A 26,691-nucleotide genomic window follows, 5' to 3' on the forward strand; every position below is an offset into this window, starting at 1 on the left:
GCATGTTTGGTTGGTTGTGTAACAATAAAGCTTATGTGGCCCTCAAATATGACAGTTTCTAAACCAGCAGCATTTACAACATTTTCTTCCACAATAATCCCTGCAACCTCCCTCTACTGTTAATTTTCTCTGGGGTATTAGAGAGGTAGGTACAATTAGGTTTTGAATAGCACCTATAATATTTCCAAATGTTCCTTTCTCTACCAAATAAGCCTGTAAAAGGTGTTATTGGCTGTGAAAGGTGCCTATTTCCATCAAAATGGAAGACAAGTGGCTTTTCCACCCCATTCAGTCAGTAGACGAGGTACAATTTTGTCCTCCACTGTCCTAAGCCACATCATCATCTCCCAAAGCCTCTCATCCATTACACTATTTGTCATTTAACCCTACTATCGCCCGATGTACCTACTTAATGGCAACGTGAAAGTACCGCAAATGGAACTCACACTGACATGGAGCGAAAGGCTATTTGAAAGGAGACGGTGCCATTTCTCTTATAGCTGAGCTGAGCAGAGCCTACCACTCAGTATGAGGGATGCTACATTAGCAAAACAAGTGTATCCTTTAGACAGTATGAGTTAACCTTCCCCGCTCGCAGCCTTCCCCGCTACCGGCCTTCCCCGCTACCGGCCTTCCCCGCTACCGGCCTTCCCCGCTACCAGCAGTAGTTGGCTCAGGAAAGCTTCATTCTGTGTCCCTGTGAAGATGGCTCACTCCGCCCATCTCAGGTTATTTCAGCCTGGATGTCGTCTCCTGCTTGCCAGATAAACTGGGTCCTGTTTCCCTTATCAGTTTAAAGCTGTTCGCTTCTCCATTTGAAAAAGGCCTGGGATACAGGGAGATACTGAGGGACAGCTCGGCTACAGAGGGCTGTGTCCTCTAGATGTCTTAGCAGCTGAGGTGGAATGAGAAACAGGAATAACAAAAGTCCCAATATGATTAACCTCTCTGGGATATGTGGGACGCTAGCTTAACTTCTTGTTAATCCAGTGTCTGATTTCAAAAAGGCTTTACGGCAAAAGCATACCATATGATTATGTTAGGTCAGCGCCTAGTCACAAAAAAACATACAGCCATTTTCCAGCCAAAGAGAGGAGTCACAAAAAGCAGAAATAGAGATAAAATTAATCACTAACCTTTGATGATCTTCATCAGATGGCACTCATAGGACTTCATGTTACACAATACATGTATGTTTTGTTTGATAAAGTTCATATTTATATCCAAAATCTCAGTTTACATTGGCGTGTTATGTTCAGTAATGTTTGCCTCTAAAACATCCAGTGATTTTGCAGGGAGCCACATCAATTTACAGAAATACTCATCATAAACGTTGATATAAGATACAAGTGTTTTACATAGAATTAAAGATACACTTCTCCTTAATGCAACCGCTGTGTCAGATTTCAAAAAAGCTTTACGGCAAAAGCACACCATGCGATAATCTGAGTACAGCGCTCAGACACCAAAACAAGCCATACAGATACCCGCCATGTTGTGGAGTTAACAAAAGTCAGAAATAGCATTATACATATTCACTTACCTTTGATGATCTTCATCGGAATGCACTCCCAGGAATCCCAGTTCCATAATAAATGTTTGTTTTGTTTCGATAAAGTCTATATTTATGTCCAAATACCTCCTTTTTGTTCGCGTGTTCAGTTCACTATTCCAAATGGAGAAGGCGCATGCACTAAGTCCAGACGAAAAGTGAAAAAAGTTGCATTACAGTTTGTAGAAACATGTCAAACGATGTATAGAATCAATCTTTAGGATGTTTTTATCATAAATCTTCAATAATATTCCAACCGGACAATTCCTTTGTCTTCAGAAATGAAAAGGAACTCAGCTCGCTCTCACGGACGCGCGCATGACTGAGCTCATGCCATTTTTCCAGACACCTGATTCCAATAGCTCTTATTCTCTCTCCATTCACAGTAGAAGCCTGGAACAACGTTCTAAAGACTGTTGACATCTAGTGGAAGCCTTAGGAAGTGCAATATGACCCCACAGACACTGTATATTGGATTGGCAATCACTTAAAACTACAAACCTCCGATTTCCCACTTCCTGGTTGGATTTTTCTCAGGTTTTTGCCTGCCATATGAATTCTGTTATACTCACAGACATCATTCCAACAGTTTTAGAAACTTCAGAGTGTTTCCCATCCAAATCTACTAATAATATGCATATCCAAGCTTCTGGGCCTGAGTAGCAGGCAGTTTACTCTGGGCACCTTATTCATCCAAGCTACTCAATACTGCCCCCAGATCCCAAAGAAGTTAATCAAATGAAACAATTACCCACTGGTCAGTGATACGTCAGTTTGTTATTATCAACTTTTATGAACCTTTCAAGGCATGATAGTAATATTGCCTAGGTTCACCTAGATGATAATGTGTTTGTATTTTGGTGGAATTTTCTGATGTTGCTTATTGTGGTGGAATGAGAAAGCAATTTATTTTTCCAAAAGCCAATTTCTATCATGCAATTACTGCCTGCATGACCAGGGTGTTGATACTGAATAAATGGTCGAATTCATCAATAACACCAGCGGTACACCTGAGGCGGGAAGCAATTGAAAATGTTTAAAGGTTAATTATGCTGTTCTTGGTTGTCATACACACATACACACACACACACATAATATTGTATTTAAAGAGGTACAGACGTAGACCCGTGGTCGTGCACACACACACCGATCCCTGGTCTCTCCTTCTCATAATGGCCAACTCTGTCAGATCCTCTGTTCTCAGCTGGGTATAAAACAGTGCCTGAGGCCAGTGACTGGTGTTTTCTCATGAGCTTACTCTCTTTTCTATCTCTTCTCTACCCCTCTCTCTCTCTCTCTCTGGCTTTGTTTTTACCTCTTCGTCTCTCTTTCTCCCTCTTTGTCTCTATCTCTCTTTCCCCCTCTCTCTCTCATTTCTTTTTAACCCTTTTGTCTCTCTCTCTCTCAAAAATCAAATAAAATGTAATTTGTCACATGCACCGAATGCACCTTACCGTGAAATGTTTACTTACAAGCCCCTTAACCAACAATGCAGTTCAAGAAATAGAGTTAAGAAAATATTTACTAAATAAAATAAAGTAAAACATTTAATAAAAAGTAAGGGGGGGGGGTACAGGTTAGTCGAGGTAATTTGTACATGTAGGTAGGGGTAAAGTGACTGCATAGATAATTAACAACGAGGGGGGTCAATGTAAATAGTCTGCGTGGCCATTGGATTATTTGTTCAGTAGTCTTATGGATTGGGGGTAGATTAAGGAGCCTTTTGGACCTAGACTTGGTAGCAGAGAGAACAGTCTATGACTTGGGTGACTGGAGTCTTTGACAATTTTTTGGGCCTTCCACTGACACCGCCTAGAATACTGGTCCTGGATGGCAGGGAGCTTTCCAAATCTTTCCAAATCTTTTCAGTCTCCTGAGGGGAAAAGGTGTCGTCGGGCCCTCTTCACAACAATCTTAGTGTGTTTGGACCATGATAGTTTGTTGGTGATGTGGACACCAAGGAACTTGAAACTCTCGACCCACTCCACTACAGACCCGTTGATGTGAATTGGGGCATGTTAGGCCCTCATTTTCCTGTTGTCCACGACACTTTGTCTAGCTCATGTTGAGGGAAAGGTTGTTGTCCTGACACCACACTGCCTCCTCCCTGTAGGCTGTCTCATCATTGTTGGTGATCAGGCCTACCACGGCTTTCATCAGCAAACTTAATGATGGTGTTGGAGTCGTGCTTGGCCGTGCAGTCGTGGGTGAACAGGGAGTATAGGAGGGGACAAAGCACGCACCCCTGAGAAGCCCCCATGTTGAGGATCAGCATGGCAGATGTGTTGTTGCATACCCTTACCACCTGGGGGCTGCCCACCAGGAAGTCTAGGATCCAGTTGCAGAGGGAGGTGTTTAGTCCCAGGGTCCTTTGCTTAGTGATGAACTTTCTGGGCACTATGTTGTTGAACGCTGAGCGGTAGTCAATGAACAGCTTTCACACATAGGTGTTCCTTTTGTCCATGTGGGAAAGGGCAGTGTGGAGTGCGATTGAGATTGCGTCATCTGTGGATTTGTCCGGGCAGTATGCGAATTGGAGTGGGTCTAGGGTTTCCGAGATGATGGTGTTGATGTGAGTCATGACCAGCCTTTCAAAGCACTTCATGGCTACCGACGTGAGTGCTACGGGCCGGTAGTCATTTAGGCAGGTTACCTTCACTTTATGGGTACAGGGACGATGGTGGTCCACTTGAAACATGTAGGTATTACAGACTCGGTCAGAGAAAGGTTGAAAATGTCAGTCAAGACACTTGATCCCCGCATGCTCTGAGTACACATTCTGGTAATCCGTCTTCTGAATGTTGAACTGTTTAAAGGTCTTGCTCACATCGGCTATGGCGAGCGTGAACACACAGTCTTCCGGAACAGCTGGTGCTCTTGTAACCGGTGTGAAATTGCTAGCTAGTTAGTGGGGTGCGCGCTAATAGCGTTTCAATTGGTGACGTCACTCGCTCTGAGACCTTGAAGTAGTTGTTTCCCTTGCTCTGCAAGGGCCGTGACTTTTGTGGAGTGATGGGTAACGATGCTTCGTGGGAGGCAGTTCTTGATATGTGCAGAGGGTCCCTGGTTCAAGCCCAGGTAGGGGTGAGGAGAGGGACGGAAGCTAAACTGTTACACTCTCATGCATGCTTCAGTGTTGCTTGCCTCGACGGGAGCATTAAAGGCATTTAGCCCGTTTGGTAGGCTCGAGTCACTAACAGCTCGCGGCTGGGTTTCCCTTTGTAGTCCGTAATGGTTTGCAAGCCCTGCCACATCCGACAAGCGTCAGAGCAGGTGTAGTAGGATTCAATCTTAGTCTTTTATTCACTCTTTGCCTGTTTGATGGTTCGTCATCATGTCCATGTAATAATTCTAATCCAACTGATCCCAGATCAGCACTCCTCCTCTTAGACACATTTTTTATACGGGATTCATATTCTCTTATGGTGGACATTTGGGGCGGCAGGTAACCTAGTGGTTAGAGAGTTGGGCCAGTAACCGAAAGATTGCTGGATCGAATCCCAGAGCTGACAAGGTAAAAATCTGTTGTTCTGCCCCTGAACAGGCTGTCATTATAAATAAGAATTTGTTCTTAACTGACTTGCCTAGTTAAATAAAATAAAATAAAAACCGTGGAGGAATGCTATAAAAAAATGCAGCTGAAACACCTGTTGCTCATTCTAATGGTGATCACAGAGATCCAGTACAATTCCAGAGCCAATATTTCTCTGTCTACTCATTCCACAATCATATTGCTGGAGTGCAGGGATCAATTTGTCAAGACGCAGTCGAGATAGACGGAAAATATGAAACCCATTCTGTTTGAAAGAGGAAATGTCACAATCTCATGTTCCTTTCACTGATATCAGAGGACAGTATTACTGAACCAACAGGAAACGACTGTTGCTCAATTGTCGGAATTCCCTCTGTGGTGTGGATGGATGGCTGGCACGGGTCATCAGCCCTCTGTGGTGTGGATGGATGGCTGGCACGGGTCATCAGCCCTCTGTGGTGTAGATGGATGGCTGGCACGGGACATCAGCCCTCTGTGGTGTGGATGGATGGCTGGCACGGGTCATCAGCCCTCTGTGGTGTGGATGGATGGCTGGCACGGGTCATCAGCCCTCTGTGGTGTGGATAGATGGCTGGCACGGGACATCAGCCCTCTGTGGTGTGGATGGATGGCTGGCACGGGTCATCAGCCCTCTGTGGTGTGGATGGATGGCTGACACGGGTCATCAGCCCTCTGTGGTGTAGATGGATGGCTGGCACGGGACATCAGCCCTCTGTGGTGTGGATGGATGGCTGGCACGGGTCATCAGCCCTCTGTGGTGTAGATGGATGGCTGGCACGGGACATCAGCCCTCTGTGGTGTGGATGGATGGCTGGCACGGGTCATCAGCCCTCTGTGGTGTGGATGGATGGCTGGCACGGGTCATCAGACCTCTGTGGTGTGGATGGATGGCTGGCACGGGACATCAGCCCTCTGTGGTGTGGATGGATGGCTGGCACGGGACATCAGCCCTCTGTGGTGTGGATGGATGGCTGGCACGGGACATCAGCCCTCTGTGGTGTGGATGGATGGCTGGCACGGGACATCAGCCCTCTGTGGTGTGGATGGATGGCTGGCACGGGACATCAGCCCTCTGTGGTGTGGATGGATGGCTGGCCCGGGTCATCAGCCCAAGCTGAGTTTCTTCATCTCTCTACATCTCTCTCCATCTCTTTATCTCTTCACCTCTCTCCATCTCTCATCATCTCACTTCATCTCTTCATCTCTCAATTCAATTCAAGGGGCTTTATTGCCATGGGAAACATATGTTTATATTGCCAAAGCAAGTGAAATAGGTAATAAACAAAAGTGAAATAAACAGGAGGTTAGGAAGTGCAGCTCAGTTTCCACATCATTTTGTTGGCAGTGTGCACATAGCCTGTCTTCTCTTGAGAGCCAGGTCTGCTTACGGCAGACCTTTTCTCAATAGCAAGGCTATGCTCATTGAGTCTGTACATAGTCAAAGCGTTCCTTAAGTTTGGGTCAGTCACAGTGGCCAGGTATTCTGCCACTGTGTAGTCTTTGTTTAGGGCCAAACAGCATTCTAGTTTGCTGTTTTTTTGTTAATTCTTTCCAATGTGTCAATTAATTATCTTTTTGTTTTCTCATGATTTGGTTGGGTCTAATTCTATTGCTGTCCATGGGCTCTGTGGAGTTTGTGAACAGGACCAGCTTGCTTTAGGGGACTCTTCTCCAGGTTCATCTCTCTGTAGGTGATGGCTTTGTTATAGAAGGTTTGGGAATCGGCCTAATTCTGCTCTGCATGTATTATGTGGTGTTTTACGTTGTACACAGAGGATCTTTTTGCAGAATTCTGCATGCAGTGTCTCATTTTGGTGTTTGTCCCCTTTTGTGAATTCTTGGTTGGTGAGCGGACCCCAGACCTCACATGAAGGGCAATGGGTTCAATAACTGGTTCAAGTATTTTTAGCCATATCCTAATTGGTATACCAAATTGTATTTTCCTTTTGATGGCGTAGAAGGTCCTTCTTGCCTTGTCTCTCAGCTCGTTCACAGCTTTGTGGACGTTATCTATGGCGCTGATGTTTAGGCCGAGGTACGTATATTTTTTGTTTGCTCTAGGACAACGGTGTCTAGATGGAATTTGTATTTGTGGTCGTGGCAACTGGACCATTTTTGGAAGACCATTATTTTTGTTTTACTGATATTTAGTGTCAGGGCCCAGGTCTGATAGAATCTATGCAGACGATCTAGGTGCTGCTGTAGGCCCTCCTTTGTTGGGTACAGAAGAACCAGATCTTCAGCTAACAGTAAACATTTGACTTCAGATTCTAGTAGAGTGAGGCCATTTTGTTACGTTACAGCCTTATTCTAAAATGGATTAAATACTTTTTTTCTCCTCATCAATCTACACACAATACACCATAATGACTTAGCAAAAAGAGGTTATTTGAAATATTTGCATATGTATAAATAAATTTAATTATATTACATTTACATAAGTATTCAGACCCTTTACACTACTTTGTTGAAGCACCTTTGGCAGCGATTACAGCCTCGAGTCTTCTTGGGTATGATGCTACAAGCTTGGCACACCTGTATTTTTTGAGTTTCTCCCATTCTTCTCTGCAGATCCTCTCAAGCTCTGTCAGGTTGGATGGGGAGCATCGCTGCACAGCTATTTTCAGGTCTCCAGAGATATTCTATCGGGTTCAAGTCCGGGCTCTGTCTGGGCCACTCAAGGACATTCAGAGACTTGTCCCAAAGCCACTCCTGTGTTGTCTTGGCTGTGTGCTTAGGGTTGCTGTCCTGTGGGAAGTTGAACCTTCGCCCCAATCTGAAGTCCTGAGTGCTCTGGAGCAAGTTTTCATCAAGGATCTCTCTGTACTTTGCTCCATTCATCTTTCCCTCAACCCTTACTAGTCTCCCAGTCCCTGCCGCTGAAAACATTCCCACAGGATGATGCTGCCACCAGCATGCTTCACCGTAGGGATGGTGCCAGGTTTCCTCCAGACGTGACACTTGGCATTCAGGCCAAAGAGTTCACTCTTGGTTTCATCAGACTAGAGAATCTTGTTTCTCATAGTCCGAGAGTCTTTAAGTGGCTTTTGGCAAACTCCGAATGTGCTGTCATGTGCCTTTTACGGAAGTGGCTTCCGTCTGGCCACTCTACCATAACAGCCTGATTGGTGGAGTGCTGCAAAGATGGTTGTTCTTCTGGAAGGTTCTCCCATTGCCACAGAGGAACTCAGGAGCTCTGTCAGAGTGACCATCGGGTTCTTGGTCATCTCCCTGACCAAGGCTCTTCTACCCCGATCAGCCGGGCAGTCAGCTCTAAGAAGAGTCTTGGTTGTTCCAAACTTCTTCCATTTAAGAATGATGGAGGCCACTGTGTTCTTTATCTCTCTTCATCTCTTCATCTCTCTTTCTCTCTCCATCTCTTCCTCTCTCTTCGTCTCCCTTCATCACATCATTTGTCTGGTTTGTTGTGGAGCCGTAGCGCACATCAGGTAGAGAGGACACCTTGGCCAGTCTCCCATCACTGGGCTGCGTCCCAAATAACACCCTATTCTCTATATAGTGCACCACTTTTGTCCATGGCCCATAATGCTCTGGTCAAAAGTTGTGCACTTAAATGGGAATAGGGTGCCCTTTGGGACGCCGCATGGGAATACTGTAAGGAGCCTCAAGAGGGAATGCCGGTCGGCCCACTGCTATCTATGTTATGAAGGATCAAAGAGCGACGTGGTCACGTTTGATGCTGGGTGTCGATGGGACTCTTTCTGACTCATGTATAGGCCTGTAATGGGAGTGTTGTGCGTGTAGATGTCTTACTGTGTGTGTGTGTGTGTGTGTGTGTGTGTGTGTGTGTGTGTGTGTGTGTGTGTGTGTGTGTGTGTGTGTGTGTGTGTGTGTGTGTGTGTGTGTGTGTGTGTGTGTGTGTGTGTGTGTGTGTGTGTGTGTGTGTGTGTGTGTGTGTGTGTGTGCGTGTGTGCGTGTGTGTGTGTGCGCTTGTTTTTGGAGTACTTTCTGTACTATGCTACCCTGGGACACTCTTTTCCCCTCTCTCTCTCTTTCTATCTCTCTCCCTCTCCTTCCTTCTTTTCTACCCCACCTACTCATCCACTCTTTCTCACTCCCTCCCCTTCTCCCACTCACCCCCAACCCCTCCCTACCTCTCTCTCCCTCCATCTCCCTCCATCTCCCTCTCCCTCCTCCCGCTCTCCCTCCATCTCTCTCTCCAGTCCCTGATTAAATTGCAGTAGAGCTCTCCTCCATGTGTGTTTATGGAGGCCCAGGGAGAGTAGAGAGAGTGAGGGGTTCTACCTACCCACAGCCTGTTAATTACTAATCTGTATGTACATGCTCTGCACGTTTGCTCATCCACACATATCCCTATGCCCCGGAGTTAACAACTGGGGTACGCACAATGCCGTCGGGGGTATGCCAAATAAAAATGTGATTCACATTCACATTTTCAAACAGTCCATTTATATTTTCCAACAGAGCTATACATTTGGGTGAGGTTTTTTTTCTCTTCTGAGTAGCCTCATTTCACTGTCAAAAATAAAATTAAACCATCTAGTGTTCAGCGAAATAACAACACAATGTCAAGTACAGGTACCCTAGTCAAATAATTAACATCCAATCACATTAACCTTACTCTCTCACGGGAATTCCATTAGCGTGGCTGCTGTTCATTCCGTTTGCTTGAAAATTGATAAATGGTTAAAAATAAGTAGGGCCCGCGTCCATAAAGACATACCAGCTCTACTGGTAGTACTGCTACTACCAGCAGTACTACACCTGCACCTGTCGACGACACAAGTTGTTCTGCTTCCACGAGCACATCCAGTGCTAGCATCAGTAATTCTACATTTGTTGTTAGCCCAGCTAGCATGGACACTGACAGTTGTGAATCTGATGCAGCCGAAGAGCTACTGCCCCCTTACCCGGGAAAGCACCGAACAACAGACAATCTAATCAGATGTTACTGTGGAATACTGAAGTATAAGTACAAGAATTTCATAAGTGTCAAAGGCTTTTATTGACAATTAAATGAAGTTGATGCAGAGTCAATATTTGCAGTGTTGACCGTTCTTTTTCAAGACCTCTGCAATCCGCCCTGGCATGCTGTCAATTAACTTCTGGGCCACATCCTGACTGATGGCAGCCCATTCTTGCATAATCAATGCTTGAAGTTTGTCAGAATTTGTGGGGTTTTGTTTGTCCACCCACCTCTTGAGGATTGACCACAAGTTCTCAATGAGATTAAGGTCTGGGGAGTTTCCTGGCCATGGACCCAAAATATCGATGTTTTGTTCCCCAAGCCACTTAGTTATCACTTTTGCCTTATGGCAAGGTGCTCCATCATGCTGGAAAAGGCATTGTTCATCACCAAACTGTTCCTGGATGGTTGGGAGAAGTTGCTCTCGGAGGATGTGTTGGAACCATTCTTTATTCATGGCTGTGTTCTTAGGCAAAATTGTGAGTGAGCCTACTCCCTTGGCTGAGAAGCAACCCCACACGTGAATGGTCTCAGGATGCTTTACTGTTGGCATGACACAGGACTGATGGTAGCCCTCACCTTGTCTTCTCCGGACAAGCTTTTTTCCAGATGCCCCAAACAATCGGAAAGGGGATTCATCAGAGAAAATGACTTTACCCCAGTCCTCAGCAGTCCAATCCGTGTACCTTTTGCAGAATGTCAGTCTGTCCCTGATGTTTTTCCTGGAGAGAGATGGCTTCTTTGCTGCCCTTCTTGACACCAGGCCATCCTCCAAAAGTATTTGCCTCACTGTGCGTGCAGATGTACTCACACCTGCCTGCTGCCATTCCTGAGCAAGCTCTGTACTGGTGGTGCCCCGATACCGCAGCTGAATCTACTTTAGGAGACGGTCCTGGCGCTTGCTGGACTTTCTTGGGCACCCTGAAGCCTTCTTCACAACAATTGAACCGCTCTCCTTGAAGTTCTTGATGATCCAATATATGGTTGATTTAGGGGCAATCTTACTGGCAGCAATATCCTTGCCTGTGAAGCCCTTTTTTTGGTGCAAAACAATGATGATGGCACGTGTTTCCTTGCAGGTAACCATGATTGACAGAAGAAGAACAATGATTCCAAGCACCACCCTCCTTTTGAAGCTTCCAGTCTGTTATTCAAACTCATTCAGCATGACAGAGTGATCTCCAGCCTTGTCCTCATCAACACTCACACCTGTGTTAACGAGAGAATCACTGACATGATGTCAGCTGGTCCTTTTGTGGCATGGCTGAAATGCAGTGGAAATGTTTTTTCGGGATTCAGATCATTTGCATGGCAAAGAGGGACTTTGCAATTCATATGATCACTCTTCATAACATTCTGGAGTATATGCAAATTGCCATCATACAAACTGAGGCAGCAGACTTTGAAAATTAATATTTGTGTCATTCTCAAAACTTTTGTCCACGACTGTACTATCTCACAACTCGATAAAACCTTCTCTTGCTCAGACATTTAGAAACAAAACATGCCAATTTGAAAAATAAGCCACAGGAGTTTTTGGAGCGAGAATTAAGACGACTTTCGAGTAGTAAGACATGTTTAAAAGCAACAGATAACATTAATAAGAAGGGGCTAGAAGCATCTTATATGGCAAGCCCCATACCATTATGGAGGACTTAATTCTTCCTGCTTCCGCGGATATGGCTGGGACAATGCTGGGGGAAAAGGCCAAAAAAACTATACAGACAATGCCTTCAGGGCGTCAGAGTGTTAGGTCGTCAGGGCGTCAGCGTGTCAGGGCGTCAGGTAGTCAGGGCGTCAGGTAGTCAGGGCGTCAGGTAGTCAGGGCGTTAGGTAGTCAGGGCGTTAGGTAGTCAGGGTGTCAGGGTCATCAGGGCGGCAGCGTGTTAGGTCGTCAGGGCGTTAGGGTGTCAGGTAGTCAGGGCGTTAGGTTGTCAGGGTGTCAGGGTGTCAGCGTGTCAGGGTGTTAGGTCGTCAGGGCGCCAGGGTGTTAGGTCGTCAGGGCGCCAAGGTAATAGGTCGTCAGGGTGTTAGGTCGTCAGGGCGCCAGGGTGTTAGGTCGTCAGGGTGTTAGGTCGTCAGGGTGTCAGGGCGTCAGGGCGTTAGGTAGTCAGGGTGTTAGGTCGTCAGGGCGTCAGGGTGTCAGGGTGTTAGGTCGTCAGGGTGTCAGGGTGTCAGGGCGTTAGGTAGTCAGGGCGTTAGGTAGTCAGGGTGTTAGGGCGTCAGGGTGTCAGGGTGTTAGGTCGTCAGGGTGTCAGGATGTCAGGGTGTTAGGGCGTCAGGTAGTCAGGGCGTTAGGTAGTCAGGGCGTTAGGGCGTTAGGGTGTTAGGGCATCAGGTAGTCAGGGCGTTAGGTAGTCAGGGTGTTAGGGCGTCAGGGTGTTAGGTCTTCAGGGTGTTAGGTCGTCAGGGCGTTAGGTCCTCAGGGCGTTAGGTCGTCAGGGCGTCAGCGTGTCAGGGCGTCAGGGTGTCAGGGTGTCAGGGTGTTAGGTCGTCAGGGTGTCAGGATGTCAGGGCGTCAGGGTGTTAGGTCGTCAGGGCGTCAGGTAGTCAGGGTGTCAGGGTGTCAGGGTGTTAGGGCGTCAGGGTGTTTGGGCGTCAGGTAGTCAGGGCGTTAGGTAGTCAGGGCGTCAGGGTGTTAGGGCGTCAGGGTGTTAGGTCGTCAGGGTGTCAGGTGTTAGGGCATCAGCGTGTCAGGGTGTTAGGTCGTCAGCGTGTCAGGGTGTCAGGGCCTTAGGTCGTCAGGGCGTCAGCGTGTTAGGTCGTCAGGGTGTCAGGGCATCAGGGTGTTAGGTCGTCAGCGTGTCAGCGTGTCAGGGTGTTAGGTCGTCAGCGTGTCAGCGTGTCAGGGTGTTAGGTCGTCAGGGCGTCAGCGCATCAGGGTGTTAGGTCGTCAGCGTGTCAGGGTGTCAGGGTGTTAGGTCGTCAGGGCATCAGCGTGTCAGGGTACATATTGTCTAGCCGTCAAATTATACAGCAGAGGAATGAGGAAGTCCACTCATGTCCTCACTGCCTTCTCATACAATGAAAGTGTGTTTTTTGGTGTGTGTGTGTGTGTTTGTCTTTTGGTGTGTGTGTGTGTGTGTGTCTTTGGTGTGTGTGTGTGTGTGTGTGTGTGTGTGTGTGTGTGTGTGTGTGTGTGTGTGTGTGTGTGTGTGTGTGTGTGTGTGTGTGTGTGTGCGTGTGTGTGTTTTCTTTGGTGTGTGCGTGTTTTGGTGTGTGTGTATATTTCAGTGTGTGTGTGTTTGTGTATTTTGGTGTGTGTGTGTGTGTGTGTGTGTGTGTGTGTGTGTGTGTGTGTGTGTGTGTGTGTGTGTGCGTGTTTTGGTGAGTGTCTGGTTTGGTGTGTGTGTGTGTGTGTGTGTGTGATTTGGTGTGTGTTTTTTGTTGTTGGTGTGTGTGTGTGTGTGTGTGTTGGTGTGTCTGTTTTGGTGTGTGTGTGTGTGTCGGTGTTTTGGTGTGTGTGTGTGTGTATTTTGGTGTTTGTGTGGGTGTGTGTTTTTGTGTGTTTTTGTGTGTTTTGGTGTCTTTTTTGGTGTGTGTGTGTTTGTTTTGGTGTGTGTGTGTCATTTGCCATTTGATTAGATGTTCTTGGGGGTTGAAGCTGTTTAGAAGCCTCTTGGACCTAGACTTGGTGCTCCGATACCGCTTGCCATGCGGTAGTAGAGAGAACAGTCTATGACTAGGGTGGCTGGAGTCTTTGACAATTTTTAGGCCTTCCTCTGTCACCACCTGGTATGGAGGTAATGGATGGCAGGAAGCTTGGCCCCAGTGATGTACTGGGCCGTTCGCATTACCCACTGTAGTGTCTTGTGGTCGGAAGACCGAGCAGTCAGTGCCTGCCATACCAGGCAGTGATGCAACAAGTCAGGATGCTCTCGATTGTGCAGCTGTAGAACCTTTTGAGGATCTGAGGACCCATGCCAAATCTTTTCAGTCTCCTGAGGGGGAATAGGTTTTGTCGTGCCCTCTTCACAACTGTCTTGGTGTGCTTGGACCAAGTTAGTTTGTTGGTGATGTGGACACCAAGGAACTTGAAGATCTCAACATGCTCCACTGCAGCCCTGTGGAGGAGAATGGGGGCGTGCTCTGTCATCTTTTTCCTGTAGTCCACAATCATCTCCTTTGTCTTGATCACGTTGAGGGAGAGGTTGTTGGCCTGGCACCACACGGCCAGGTCTCTGACCTCCTCCCTATAGGCTGTCTCTTCGTTGTTGGTGATCAGGCCTACCACTGTTGTGTCATCGACAAACTTAATGATGGTGTTGGAGTCGTGTCTGGACTTGCAATCATGAGTGAACAGGGAGTACAGATGTGTTGTTACCTACCCCTACCAACGGAGGGGCAGCCCGTCAGGAAGTCCAGGATCCAGTTTCAGAGGGAGGTGTTTAGTCCCAGGGTCCTTAGCTTATTGATAAGCTTTGAGGGCACTATGGTGTTGAACACTAAGCTGTAGCAATGAATAGCATTCTCAGATAGGTGTTCCTTTTGTCCAGGTGGGAAAGGGCAGTGTGTAGTGCAATAGAGATTGCGTCATCTGTGGATCTGTTGGGGTGGAATGCAAATTGGAGTAGGTCTAGGGTTTCTGGGATGATGGTGTTGATGTGAGCCATGACCAGCCTTGCAAAGCACGTCATGGCTACAGACGTGAGTTCTACGGGTCAGTAGTCATTTAGGCAGGTTATATTGGTGTTCGTGGTCACAGGGACTATGGTAGTCTGCTTAAAACATGTTGGTATTACAGACTCGGACTGGTGGAGTTTAAAAATATCAGTGAAGACACTTGCTAGTTGGTCAGGGCATGCTCGGAGTACACATCCTGGTAATCCGTCTGGCCGTGCAGCCTTGTGAATATTGACCTGTTTAAAGGTCTTACTCACATCGGCTGTGGAGAGCGTGATCACACAGTCTTCCGGAACAGCTGGTGCTCTCATGCATGTTTCAGTGTTATTTGCCTTGAAGCGAGCATAGAAGTAGTTTAGCTCGTCTAGCAGGCTTGTGTCACTGGGCAGCACTCGGCTGTGCTTCCCTTTGTAATCTGTAATGGTTTGCAAACCCTGCCACATCCGACGAGCATCAGAGCCGGTGTTTTATGATTCGATCTTAATCTTGTATTGACGCTTTGCCTGTTTGATGGTTCGTCGGTGGGCATAGCGGGATTTCTTATTAGCGTTCGGGTTAGAGTCAAGCTCCTTGAAAGTGGCAGCTCTACCCTTTAGATCAGTGCGGATGTTGCCTCTAATACATGGCTTCTGGTTACGGTATGTACATACGGTCACTGTTAGGACAATGTCATCGATGCACTTATTGATGAAGCCAATGACTGATGTGGTGTACTCCTCAATGCCATTGCAGGAAACACGGAACATATTCCAGTCTGTGCTAGCAAAACAGTCCTGTACCTTAGCATCTGCTTCATCTGACCACTTTTTTATTGATCAACTCACTGACAGAATTATGGTCAGATTTGCCAAATGGAGGGCGAGGGAGAGCTTGTATGCCTCTCTGTGTTTGGAGTAAAGGTTGTCCAGAGTTTTTTTCCCCTGTGGTTGCACATTTAACATGCTGATAGAAATTTGGTAAAATGGATTGAAGTTTCCGTGCATTAAAGTCCCCGGCTACTAGGAGCGCCGCCTCTGGGTGAGCGTTTTCTTGTTTGCTTATGGCGGAATGCAGCTCATTCAATGTTGTCTTAGTGCCAGCCTCTGACTGTGGTGGTATGTAAACAGCTACGAAGAATACAGATGAAAACTCACTAGGTAGATAGTGTGGGCTACAGTTTATCATGAGATACTCTTCCTCAGCCTCAGCAATAGCCTTAGATATCGTGCACCAGCAGTTATTTACAAAAATACATAGTCCGCTACCCCTTGTCTTACCAGACGCCGCTGTTCTATCCTGCCGGTGCAGCGTGTAACCAGCTAGCTGTATGTTGATAGTGTCGTCGTTCAGTCACGACTCCGTGAAGCATAAGATATTACAGTTTTGAATGTCCCATTGGTAGTTTAATCTTCCGCATAGGTCATCTATTTTATTGTCCAAAGATTGCACGTTTGCTAGCAGAATGGAAGGAAGTGGGGGTTTATTTGATCGCCTACGAATTCTCAGAAGGCAGCCTGCCCTGCGGCCCCTTTTTTCCCACCTCCTTTTCACGCAAATTACAGGGGTCTGGGCCTGTTCCCGAGAAAGCAGTATATCGTTCGCGTCGTGCTTGTCAGAGCCGTTAACGGAAGAAAAAAAATGTATTCCAGTCCGTGGTGGAATAATGTCCTGATGTTCAGAAGTTCTTTTCCGTCACAAGAGACGGTAGTGGCAACATTATGTACAAAATGAGTAAAAAAATAAGTTACAAACAACTCAAATAAACAAACAAAAAAACACAATCGGTTGGGGTCATGTAAAACGGCTGCCTTCTTCTCCAGCGCCATTTTGGTGTGTGTGTGTGTGTGTGTGTGTGTGTGTGTGTGTGTGTGTGTGTGTGTGTGTGTGTGTTTTGGTGTGTGTGTGCGTGTGTTTTTGGTGTGTGTGTGTGCGTGTCTATTTGTTTGTGTATGCACATAAACTTTTGGAAATGTAATGACCTTAATTTGCAGCTACAACTGGGCCCGTAATGAATTGGGTTAACTCCACTGGTACTGTTGCATCACTTTGGTCTCTTTAGTCTGTTCTAATGTCTCTCCCTCTCTCCCTCGTTCCAGCACCACCAAGATTCACTAAAGTTCCCGTAGACCAGATTGGCGTATCTGGGGGTGTGGTCTCGTTCGTGTGCCAGGCGACAGGAGACCCTAAGCCCCGGGTGAGCTGGAACAAGAAGGGGAAGAAAGTCAACTCCCAGCGCATTGAGGTGAGACAGTGTAACCTTGTAACCCTACACTGCCCCCTACTGTTGTGGATGTAGTATGGAATAATACATATTAATATCATATACATAATAAATACAATTTAGTGGACAGATTTATCCAAAGCAACGGACATATTTGTATATGTGGCCGCAACAGGAATCGAACCCACAACCCTGGCATTGCTAAAGCTTTTACAAACTGAGCCACACATGTCTATTTGTTCATTTGACATGGATATATTACTTGTACACAAACTACATCACGACAGACAATGGTTTTAATTTAACCAGGCATCAATTACAAGAAACCACCGCATGTTTAGTGACATGACTTGGCACAGTGCCAATACATTCTACTTGTCCTTTTCCACTTGAATGACCAGCTGAATTTGACGTTTGTTTGACGTTCGGTTCTAGTAGTGGCATGCTACTTTCCCCCTGCGCCTGCTGTGCCTTATTTATAATGTTTGTTTGTTGTGTGTCTCTGTGTGAGCCCAGATGGTGTGTCTAAAGTCATGATTGATTCTCAGGGTTTCCTTAATTAACACACTCTTCACATCGACAGCACACACACACAGACTCGCTAACACACACATACACGCTCTTGTGCTAACACACAGTCACGTTAACGACGCTGCCAACGTACTTAGAAGGAGGGAAGAAGATGGAACCTGAGTTTTAATAAGAGAAGAAGAAGATGGAACCTGAGTTTTAATAAGAGAAGAAGAAGATGGAACCGGAGTTTTAATAAGAGAAGAAGAAGATGGAACCTGAGTTTTAATAAGAGAAGAAGAAGATGGAACCTGAGTTTTAATAAGAGAAGAAGAAGGAAAAAAGAGAAAACAAGAGAAATATCTAACAACACTGCTTAGAATTCTGTGAAGAACACACACACACACACACACACACACACACACACACACACAGTCAGACACACAGTCAGACACACACACACACACACACACAGTCAGACACACACACACACACACTCAGACACACAGTCAGACACACACACACGCACACACACACACGCACACACACACACACACACACACACACACACACACACACACACACACACACACACACAGACCGACACACAGTCAGGCACACACCTGGGGTGAAACCAGAAACCTGTTATGAAGAAGAACACGTAAAAATAAACACAGGACAAGTACAGGGCAGGGCAGGACAAGTACAGGACAGGACAAGTACAGGACAAGGACAAGTACAGGACAGGACAAGTACAGGACAGGACAAGTACAGGACAGGACAGGTGCAGGACAGTACAGGACAAGTGCCGGACAGTACAGGACAAGTACAGGACAGGTACGGGACAAGTATAGGGTAGGGACAGGACAAGTACAGGACAAGGAAAAGTACAGGACAAGATAGGATAGGACAGTACAGGACAGGACAAGTACAGGACAAGAACAGGATAGGACAAGTACAGGACAGGACAAGTACAGGACAAGTACAGGACAGGACAAGTACAGGACAGGACAAGTACAGGACAAGATCGGGCCAGGACAAATAAAGGACAAGGACAGGACGTGACAAGTACAGGACAGGACAAATACAGGACAAGGACAGGAAAGGACAAGGCAATAAAAGTACAAGGACAAGACAAGACAGGACAAGTACAGGACAAGACAGGACAAGTACAGGACAAGTACAGGCCAGGACAATTACAGGACAAGTACAGGACAGGACAAGTACAGGACAGGACAAATACTGGACAAGAACAGGACAAATACAGGACAAGGACAGGACAAGTGCAGGACAAGACAGGACAAGTACAGGCAAGTCCAGGACAATGTTAGGACACGTACAGGACAAGCACAGGACAGGACGGGACAAGTACAGGACAAGTACAGGACAGGACAAATACAGGACAAGGACAGGACAAATACAGGACAAGTACAGGACAGGAAATGACAAATACAGGACATCGCATGACAAGTACAGGACAGGCAAGTACAGGACAAATACAAGACAAGTACAGTACAGGACAGGCAAGTACAGGACAGTACAGGACAAATACAGGACAGTACAGGACAAGTACAGAACAGTACAGGACAAATACACATTGGCACACACACACTGCAGACTGTGGTTCAATCCTGGGTTGTATCACAACCGGCCGTGATCGCGAGTCCCATTGGGCGGCGCACAATTGGCCCAGCGTTGTCCGGGTTAGGGGAGGGTTTGGCTGGGGTACTTGCCTAGTTAAATAAAGGTTAAATCTAAAATAAAATATAGTACAGGACAGGACAAGGCCAGTACAGGACAAGTACAGGACAGGACAAGTGCAGAACAAGACCGGTACAGGACAAGTTCCTTGAGATGACAAATACAGGCCAATACGGGACAGTGCAGGACAAACATAAGACAGTACAGTACAGGACAAGTACAGGACAAGTACAGGATAGGACAGTACCATACAGCACAGGACAAGTACAGTACAGGACAAATACAGGACAGGACAGTACAGGACAAATACAGAGCAGTACAGGACAAGTACAGGACAAGTACAGAGCCGTACAGGACATGTACAGGACAGGACAAGTACAGAACAGGTCAAGTACAGAACAAGACAGGTATAGGACAAGTTCCTTGAGATGACAAATACAGGACAGATCAATACAGGACAAATCGGGGACAATACAGGACAGTGCAGGACAAATACAAGACAGGACAAGTACAGGACAGTACAGGACAGTACAGGACAAGTACAGTACAGGACAAATACAGGACAGGACAGTACAGGACAAATACAGAGCAGTACAGGACATTACAGGACAAGTACAGGAAAGAACAGAACAAATACAGAACAAATACAGGACAAGTCAAGGACAGTACAGGACAAGTCCAGGACAGTACAGGACAAGTCCAAGACAAGTACAGGAGAGTACAGTACAGGTGCATTACAAGACACATACAGGAGAGTACAGAACAAGTACCGTACAGGACAAGTACAGAACAGGACAGTACAGGACAAATACAGAGCAGTACAGGACAAGTACAGGACAAGTACATTGCCGTACAGGACAAGTACAGAACAGGTTAAGTACAGAACAAGACAGGTACAGGACAAGTTCCTTGAGATGACAAATACAGGACAGATCTATACAGGACATATCGGGGACAATACAGGACAGTGCAGGACAAATACAGGACAAGTACAGGACAGTACAGGATAAGTACAGTACAGGACAAGTACAGGACAAATACAGGACAGTACAAATACAGAGCAGTACAGGACAAGTACAGGAAAGAACAGGACAAATTCAGGACAAGTACAGGACAGGACAAGTCCAGTACAGGACAGTACAGGACAAATACAGGAGAGTACAGGACAGGTTCATTACAAGACACATGCAGGAGAGTACAGGACAAGTACAGAACAGGACAAGTACAGGAGAGTACAAGACAAATACAGGACAAGTACAGTACAGGACAAGTACAGGACAGGTACAGGACAAGTTCAGTATACGACAGTACAGGACAAGTACAGCAAAAGTACAGGACAGGACATGTAGAGTATAGGACAAGTACAGGACACATTTAGGACAGTACAGGACAAGTACAAAAAAAGGACAGGACATGTACTGGACAAGTACAGTACAGTATAGGACAAGTGCAGGACAGGGCAATTTCAGTACAGGACAGTACAGGACAAGTACAGTCCAATCCCAAACTGTTTTGCATTCTCTTCCGCTAAGACTGAGAAAAAACGATTGAACTGTGGCTCCAATGATTGCTATTTCCTTGCTTTTAAACAGTCATTTTATGAAGGTTCGAAATCGTTGCATTCCCCCTCCAGCAGCTTTTGCTTTGATATTGATCTGGACTCAGTCACAGTGCTGTTTCCTCATTAGCGCTGTAGCCTTGAGATTCATCATGACTCGACACTGAACCGTTCGGCTGACACCAGGCACCTCCACACGTCACTTCACTTGGTCACCCGCATCTATCCACACGTGTGTTCTCTTTGTTATATATTATGGAAATAACATGTAAAATCATATGTAAAATCCCATGTATAGCGTGATCTATGAGTACAATATGAGCACATCAACAGTTATGTTATGATTATTAGTTGACATTGCTGAGAATGAGGGTTTATACTCTGAAAAGGTACTTATATCGAATCGTAATTGTCCTAATGGACGGCTTTGAACATTTTGAAAACATTAAACCTCAAAACTAACCTTATCCCATGGTGACCTTTTCTGAAGACTTGGCCACTGGACTAGCATAGCGATGTCCTGGCTCATATTCTGAAGCTTTGCAGTGAATAAAATGGTATATTTGAAATAAAGGTGCACCTAAGAGCTAGTCGAGGAGTCTAGCTCCTAGAAGAATAGTTATGTTGTCTTTAACTCAAAAACAGATCGCTATAACGTTGCCCTTTCTCTCTGACACAGACTATAGAGTTCGACGAGGGTGCCGGCGCCGTCCTTCGGATCCAGCCTCTACGAGCGCCGCGGGACGAGAACATCTACGAGTGCGTGGCGGAAAATAGCGAGGGTGAGGTCAACGTTAACGCCAAGCTGTCCATCATCAGAGGTGAGTCACTCGACGGCGCCTAATGAGGAGGTCATGACCAATGGACCAATGGAGTCCATTGTCCAATAGTCTTGCAATATATAGTGTTTGATTGCTCACTGCACCAATATTCTCAGCCAGCTTCATGCATAGATAATGTTTGTTCCTTGTACCAGTACCTTCTAGCTCAGGGGTCTCTAACCTTTTCTAGCATAAGAGCTAATTTAAAAAAATGAAACATGTCACGAGCTAGTCAGTTTTCTCTAGCTTTCAAGTAGTCACATTCTTCTCTTCTTCTCTGCAACTCTTCCCCAGGTCCTTAGTGTTCAATATACCTGGTAAAAAAACGGTCAATAAACAACTCTAAACGGGGCTCTATAAAATCTGAGATTTGTTTCCCAAATGTTATTTTATATTTTCCCCAATTATGTTCCGTTAGATTTTTATATTTTTTGTTATATTTTCACTCTCAAAATTACAATTATTTATAGAGAAACAACAGAATTGATGTCGATGCTTAAATCACATCTGAAGACCTTTTTTAAGGGGTCTGGAAGAAAACTAACAAATTTAGATTTGTTTTGTGTAATTCCCCCTTAAAACCTCTTTGGGCTAGGGGGGACGCTAGCGACCAACCTCGACAACATCCGGTGAAATTGCAGAGCGCGAAATTCAAAATACAAAAATTGTAATGTTAAACATTCATGAAAATACAAGTGTCTTACATCATTTAAAAGCTTAACTTCTTGTTAATCCAACCACATTGTCAGATTTCAAAAAGGCTTTACGGCAAAAGCATGCCATGTGATTATCTGAGGACAGTGCCCCGCATACACCAGCATTAAAAACATTTCCCAAACCAGCAAAGGTGTCACAAAAATCTGAAAAAGCGATAAAATAAATGACTTACCTTTGAAGATCTTCCTCTGTTTGCAATCCCAAGGGTCCCAGCTACACAACAAATGGTCATTTTGTTCGATAAAGTCCTTCTTTATATCCCTAAAAGGTCAGTTTAGTTGGTGGGTTTGATTCAGTAATCCACCCGTTCCACTCGTTCAACATGCAGACAAAGAAATCCCAAAAGTTACCGGTAAACTTCGTCCAAACAAGTCAAACAATGTTTCTAATCAATCCTCAGGTACCCTAATATGTAAATAAACTATAAAATTTAAGACGAAATGTAGTATGTCCAATCCCGGAGATAAATAACGAAGTGTGCGCTCTCATTCACATGCGCCACAAGACTACAGTCCTAATGAGAGACACCTTGAAAAACTAAAACTACTAGCTGATTTAAAAAAAAACAAGCCTGAAACCCTTTATAAAGACTGTTGCCATCTAGTGGAAGCCATAGGAACTGCAATCTGTGAGGAATTCCTTTGAATATCTCATAGACAAGCATTGGAATAGCCTGTGACCTCAAAAACAATTTTTGTGATGGATTCTCCTCGGGTTTTTGCCATATCAGTTCTGTTATACTCACAGACATTATTTTAACAGTTTTAGAAACTTCAGAGTGTTTTCTATCCAATGCTACCTATTATATGCATATCCTAGCTTCTGGGCCTAGGTAACAGGCAGTATACTTTGGGCACGTCAGTCATCTGAACTTCCGAATACTGCTCCCTAGCCTTAAGAAGTTTTACGCATCTGGCGCTTTAATTGCCATCTAGCGAGTGAGGAATGTGCCCTCTAATGTGGTGGTCTAGCGATGGTTCTGTACTGCTGCTGCTCATTTCATGGCAAAGTTTGATCTAAATAATAGATACAAATGATATAATTACTCATGACATACTTCTGCCAGGTAGGCCTACTTTGCAGTTAATATTTAATTGAGAAGATTTTGGGGCAAGTATTTCTGTCAAACCACAAGATGGTTACACATGGAGTGATGGACAAACGTGCGCACCACACAGACAGGTGCAATATTGCTGGAAATTAATTGGCATATATTGTGTTAGGTTTGGCATTTTAAGCCAATAGTGGCTAACCAGGGGTGGGATAACGTCAATGTTGTGTTGATTAGATAGTAGCTGGGAGCTTGCGGTGTCTGATACATGTGAGATTTCTTTATGACATTTTGCGGTGGAACACGGGAAAATTGTGTGTACTTTCAGAATTGTTTGGCGAGCTACTCATAGGTTGGCTGCGTGCTACTGGTAGCTTGCAATCGACCTGCTGGAGACCCCTGTTCTAGCTCTTTCTAATGTAGCTACCTGTAACCCACTACTGGATGCATAGGCTACATCCCTTGCAGTCAGGACGTTTCCACATGTATACTAACTACTGGCCTTTATGCTTAAAACAAAGTTGGACATGAGGAACGCTGATCCTACGCCAGTCTTTGTGGGCGGCCGTCGCAGATGCATATCACAGTGGGCACTTCCTGGTCTATCAAGCATCATTCCGCAACGCAACTATATTTAATTCACCATTCAGAGAGGAGTATATAGACATTCTATCCCAACAGGATTCTATATTTTATCACATTTGTTGTTACTGTATTACTGATAAGAAAGGGAGGCAGGAGGGCGGAGGAGAAGAGTGGTAGTGGGGAGAGAGCGAGAGATTATGGATTGGTTAAGAAAGATGGAAGAGTGGTCACCAACTGTGCTGAAATAGGATTTATTGAATCTGAATCAAAATGTGTGCCTGTTGTTGATGCTCACACACTCCCCTCCACCTCCCCTCCACCTCCCCTCTACCTCCCCTCCCCTCCACCTCCCCTCCACCGCCCCCTGTTTCTCTCTCACACACTCCCCTCCACCTCCCCTCTACCTCCCCTCTACCTCCCCTCCCCTCCACCTCCCCTCCACCGCCCCCTGTTTCTCTCTCTCTCACACACTCCCCTCCACCTCCCCTCCACCTCCCCTCTACTTCCCCTCCACCTCCCCTCCACCTCCTCCATCTCCCCTCCCCTCCACCTCCCCTCTACCTCCCCTCCACCTCCCCTCCACCTCCACCTCCACCTCCACCTCCTCCACCTCCCCTCCCCTCCACCTCCCCCTGTTTCTCTCTCTCTCTCTCACACACTCCCCTCCACCTGCCCCTGTTTCTCTCTCTCTCTCACACTCCCCTCCACCCCCCCTGTTTCTCTCTGTCTGTCTGTCTCTCTCTCACACACTCCCCTCCACCTCCCCTCCACCTCCCCTCCACCTCCCCTGTTTCTCTCTCTCTCACACACTCCCCTCCCCTCCACCTCCCCCTGTTTCTGTCTGTCTGTCTGTCTCTCTCTCACACACTCCCCTCCACCTCCCCCTGTTTCTCTCTGTCTGTCTGTCTCTCTCTCTCTCACACACTCCCCTCCACCTCCCCCTGTTTCTCTCTGTCTCTCTCACACACTCTCCTCCACCTCCCCTCCACCTCCCCCTGTTTCACTCTCTCTCTGTCTGTCTGTCTGTCTGTCTGTCTGTCTGTCTGTCTGTCTGTCTGTCTGTCTGTCTGTCTGTCTGTCTGTCTGTCTGTCTGTCTGTCTGTCTGTCTGTCTCTCTCTCTCTGTCTCTCTCTCTGCCCCTGTCTCTCTCTGACTGTCTGTCTCTCTCTCTATCTCTCTCTCTGACTGTCTGTCTCTCTCTCTATCTCTCTCTCTGTCCCTCTCTCTCTCTCTCTCTCTCTCTGTCTCTCTCTGTCTCTCTGTCTCTCTCTGTCTCTCTCTCTCTCTCTGTCTCTCTGTGTCTCTCTCTGTCTCTGTCTCTCTGTCTCTCTCTCTCTGCCCCTGTCTCTCTCTGACTGTCTGTCTCTCTCTTTTTCTATCTGTCTCTCTCTCTGTCTCTGTCTTGCTCTCTCTCTGTCTATCTCTCTCTCCCCATCTCTCTCTGTCTCTCTCTCTTTATCTGTCTCTCTCTCTCTCTCTCTCTCTCTCTCTGTCTCTCTCTCTCTGTCTCTCTGTCTCTCTCTCTCTGCCCCTGTCTCTCTCTGACTGTCTGTCTATCTCTCCCCCATCTCTCTCTCTGTCTCTCTCTCTTTATCTGTCTCTCTCTCTGTCTGTCTCTCTGTCTCCCTTTCTCCATCCGTTTCTCCCTTTCTCCGTCTCTCTCTCTCTCCCCATCTCTATCCATCTCTCTCTCTCTTCCTCCATCTCCCCCTCTCTCCACTACTGCCATCTGTCCTGGTAAAGGGAACTATAGGAGTCAAGAGATATAGGGGACTATAGGAGTCAGGAGATATAGGGGACTGTAGGAGTCAGGAGATATAGGGGACTGTAGGAGTCAGGAGATATAGGGGTCAGGGGATATAGAAGACTATAGGGGTCAGGGGATATAGGGGACTATAGGGGTCAGGGGATATAGGGGATTATAGGAGTCAGGAGATATAGGGGATTATAGGAGTCAGGAGATATAGGGGACTATAGGAGTCAGGAGATATAGGGGACTATAGGAGTCAGGAGATATAGGGGACTGTAGGAGTCAGGAGATATAGGGGACTGTAGGAGTCAGAAGATATAGGGGACTATATGGGTCAGGGGATATAGGGGATTATAGGGGTCAGGGGATATAGGGGATTATAGGAGTCAGGAGATATAGGGGATTATAGGAGTCAGGAGATATAGGGGACTATAGGAGTCAGGAGATATAGGGGACTATAGGAGTCAGGAGATATAGGGGTCAGGGGATATAGGGGACTATAGGGGTCAGGGGATATAGGGGATTATAGGAGTCAGGAGATATAGGGGATTATAGGAGTCAGGAGATATAGGGGACTATAGGAGTCAGGAGATATAGGGGACTATAGGAGTCAGGAGATATAGGGGACTGTAGGAGTCAGGAGATATAGGGGACTGTAGGAGTCAGAAGATATAGGGGACTATATGGGTCAGGGGATATAGGGGATTATAGGAGTCAGGAGATATAGGGGACTATAGGAGTCAGGAGATATAGGGGACTGTAGGAGTCAGAAGATATAAGGGACTATAGGGTAAGGATTTGCAGATGTAGGACATGAGGCAAAGGGCAAGGGACTGATAGAAAACTCACACACATGTATCTACACTCCCCCTGCTATATCTGCACTCCCCCTGCTGTATCTACACTCCCCCTGCAGTATCTACACTCCCCCTGCTGTATCTACACTCCACCTGCTGTATCTACACTCCCCCTGCTGTATCTACACTCCCCTGCTGTATCTACACTCCCCCTGCTGTATCTACACTCCCCTGCTGTATCTACACTCCCCTGCTGTATCTACACTCCCCTGCTGTATCTACACTCCCCCTGCTGTGTCTACACTCCCCCTGCTGTATCTACACT

The 26,691-nt window shown here is 46.3% G+C and overlaps 1 protein-coding gene across 23 annotated transcripts in view; it reads left to right on the top strand.

Annotated features, from left to right (window-relative positions):
* Window positions 1-26,691, top strand: part of ptprsa (protein tyrosine phosphatase receptor type Sa) — a 421,887-nt gene that overhangs the window by 194,167 nt on the left and 201,029 nt on the right. For all 23 annotated transcript variants that reach the window (XM_045697360.1, XM_045697368.1, XM_045697369.1 and 20 more), the window contains 2 exons: window positions 16,752-16,897; window positions 21,325-21,466. In XM_045697360.1, the coding sequence (XP_045553316.1) occupies window positions 16,752-16,897; window positions 21,325-21,466 (288 nt within the window). The remainder of the gene's footprint in view (window positions 1-16,751; window positions 16,898-21,324; window positions 21,467-26,691) is intronic.

Source organism: Salmo salar, chromosome ssa16, assembly GCF_905237065.1.
Source record: "Salmo salar chromosome ssa16, Ssal_v3.1, whole genome shotgun sequence".
NCBI lineage: Eukaryota > Metazoa > Chordata > Actinopteri > Salmoniformes > Salmonidae > Salmo > Salmo salar.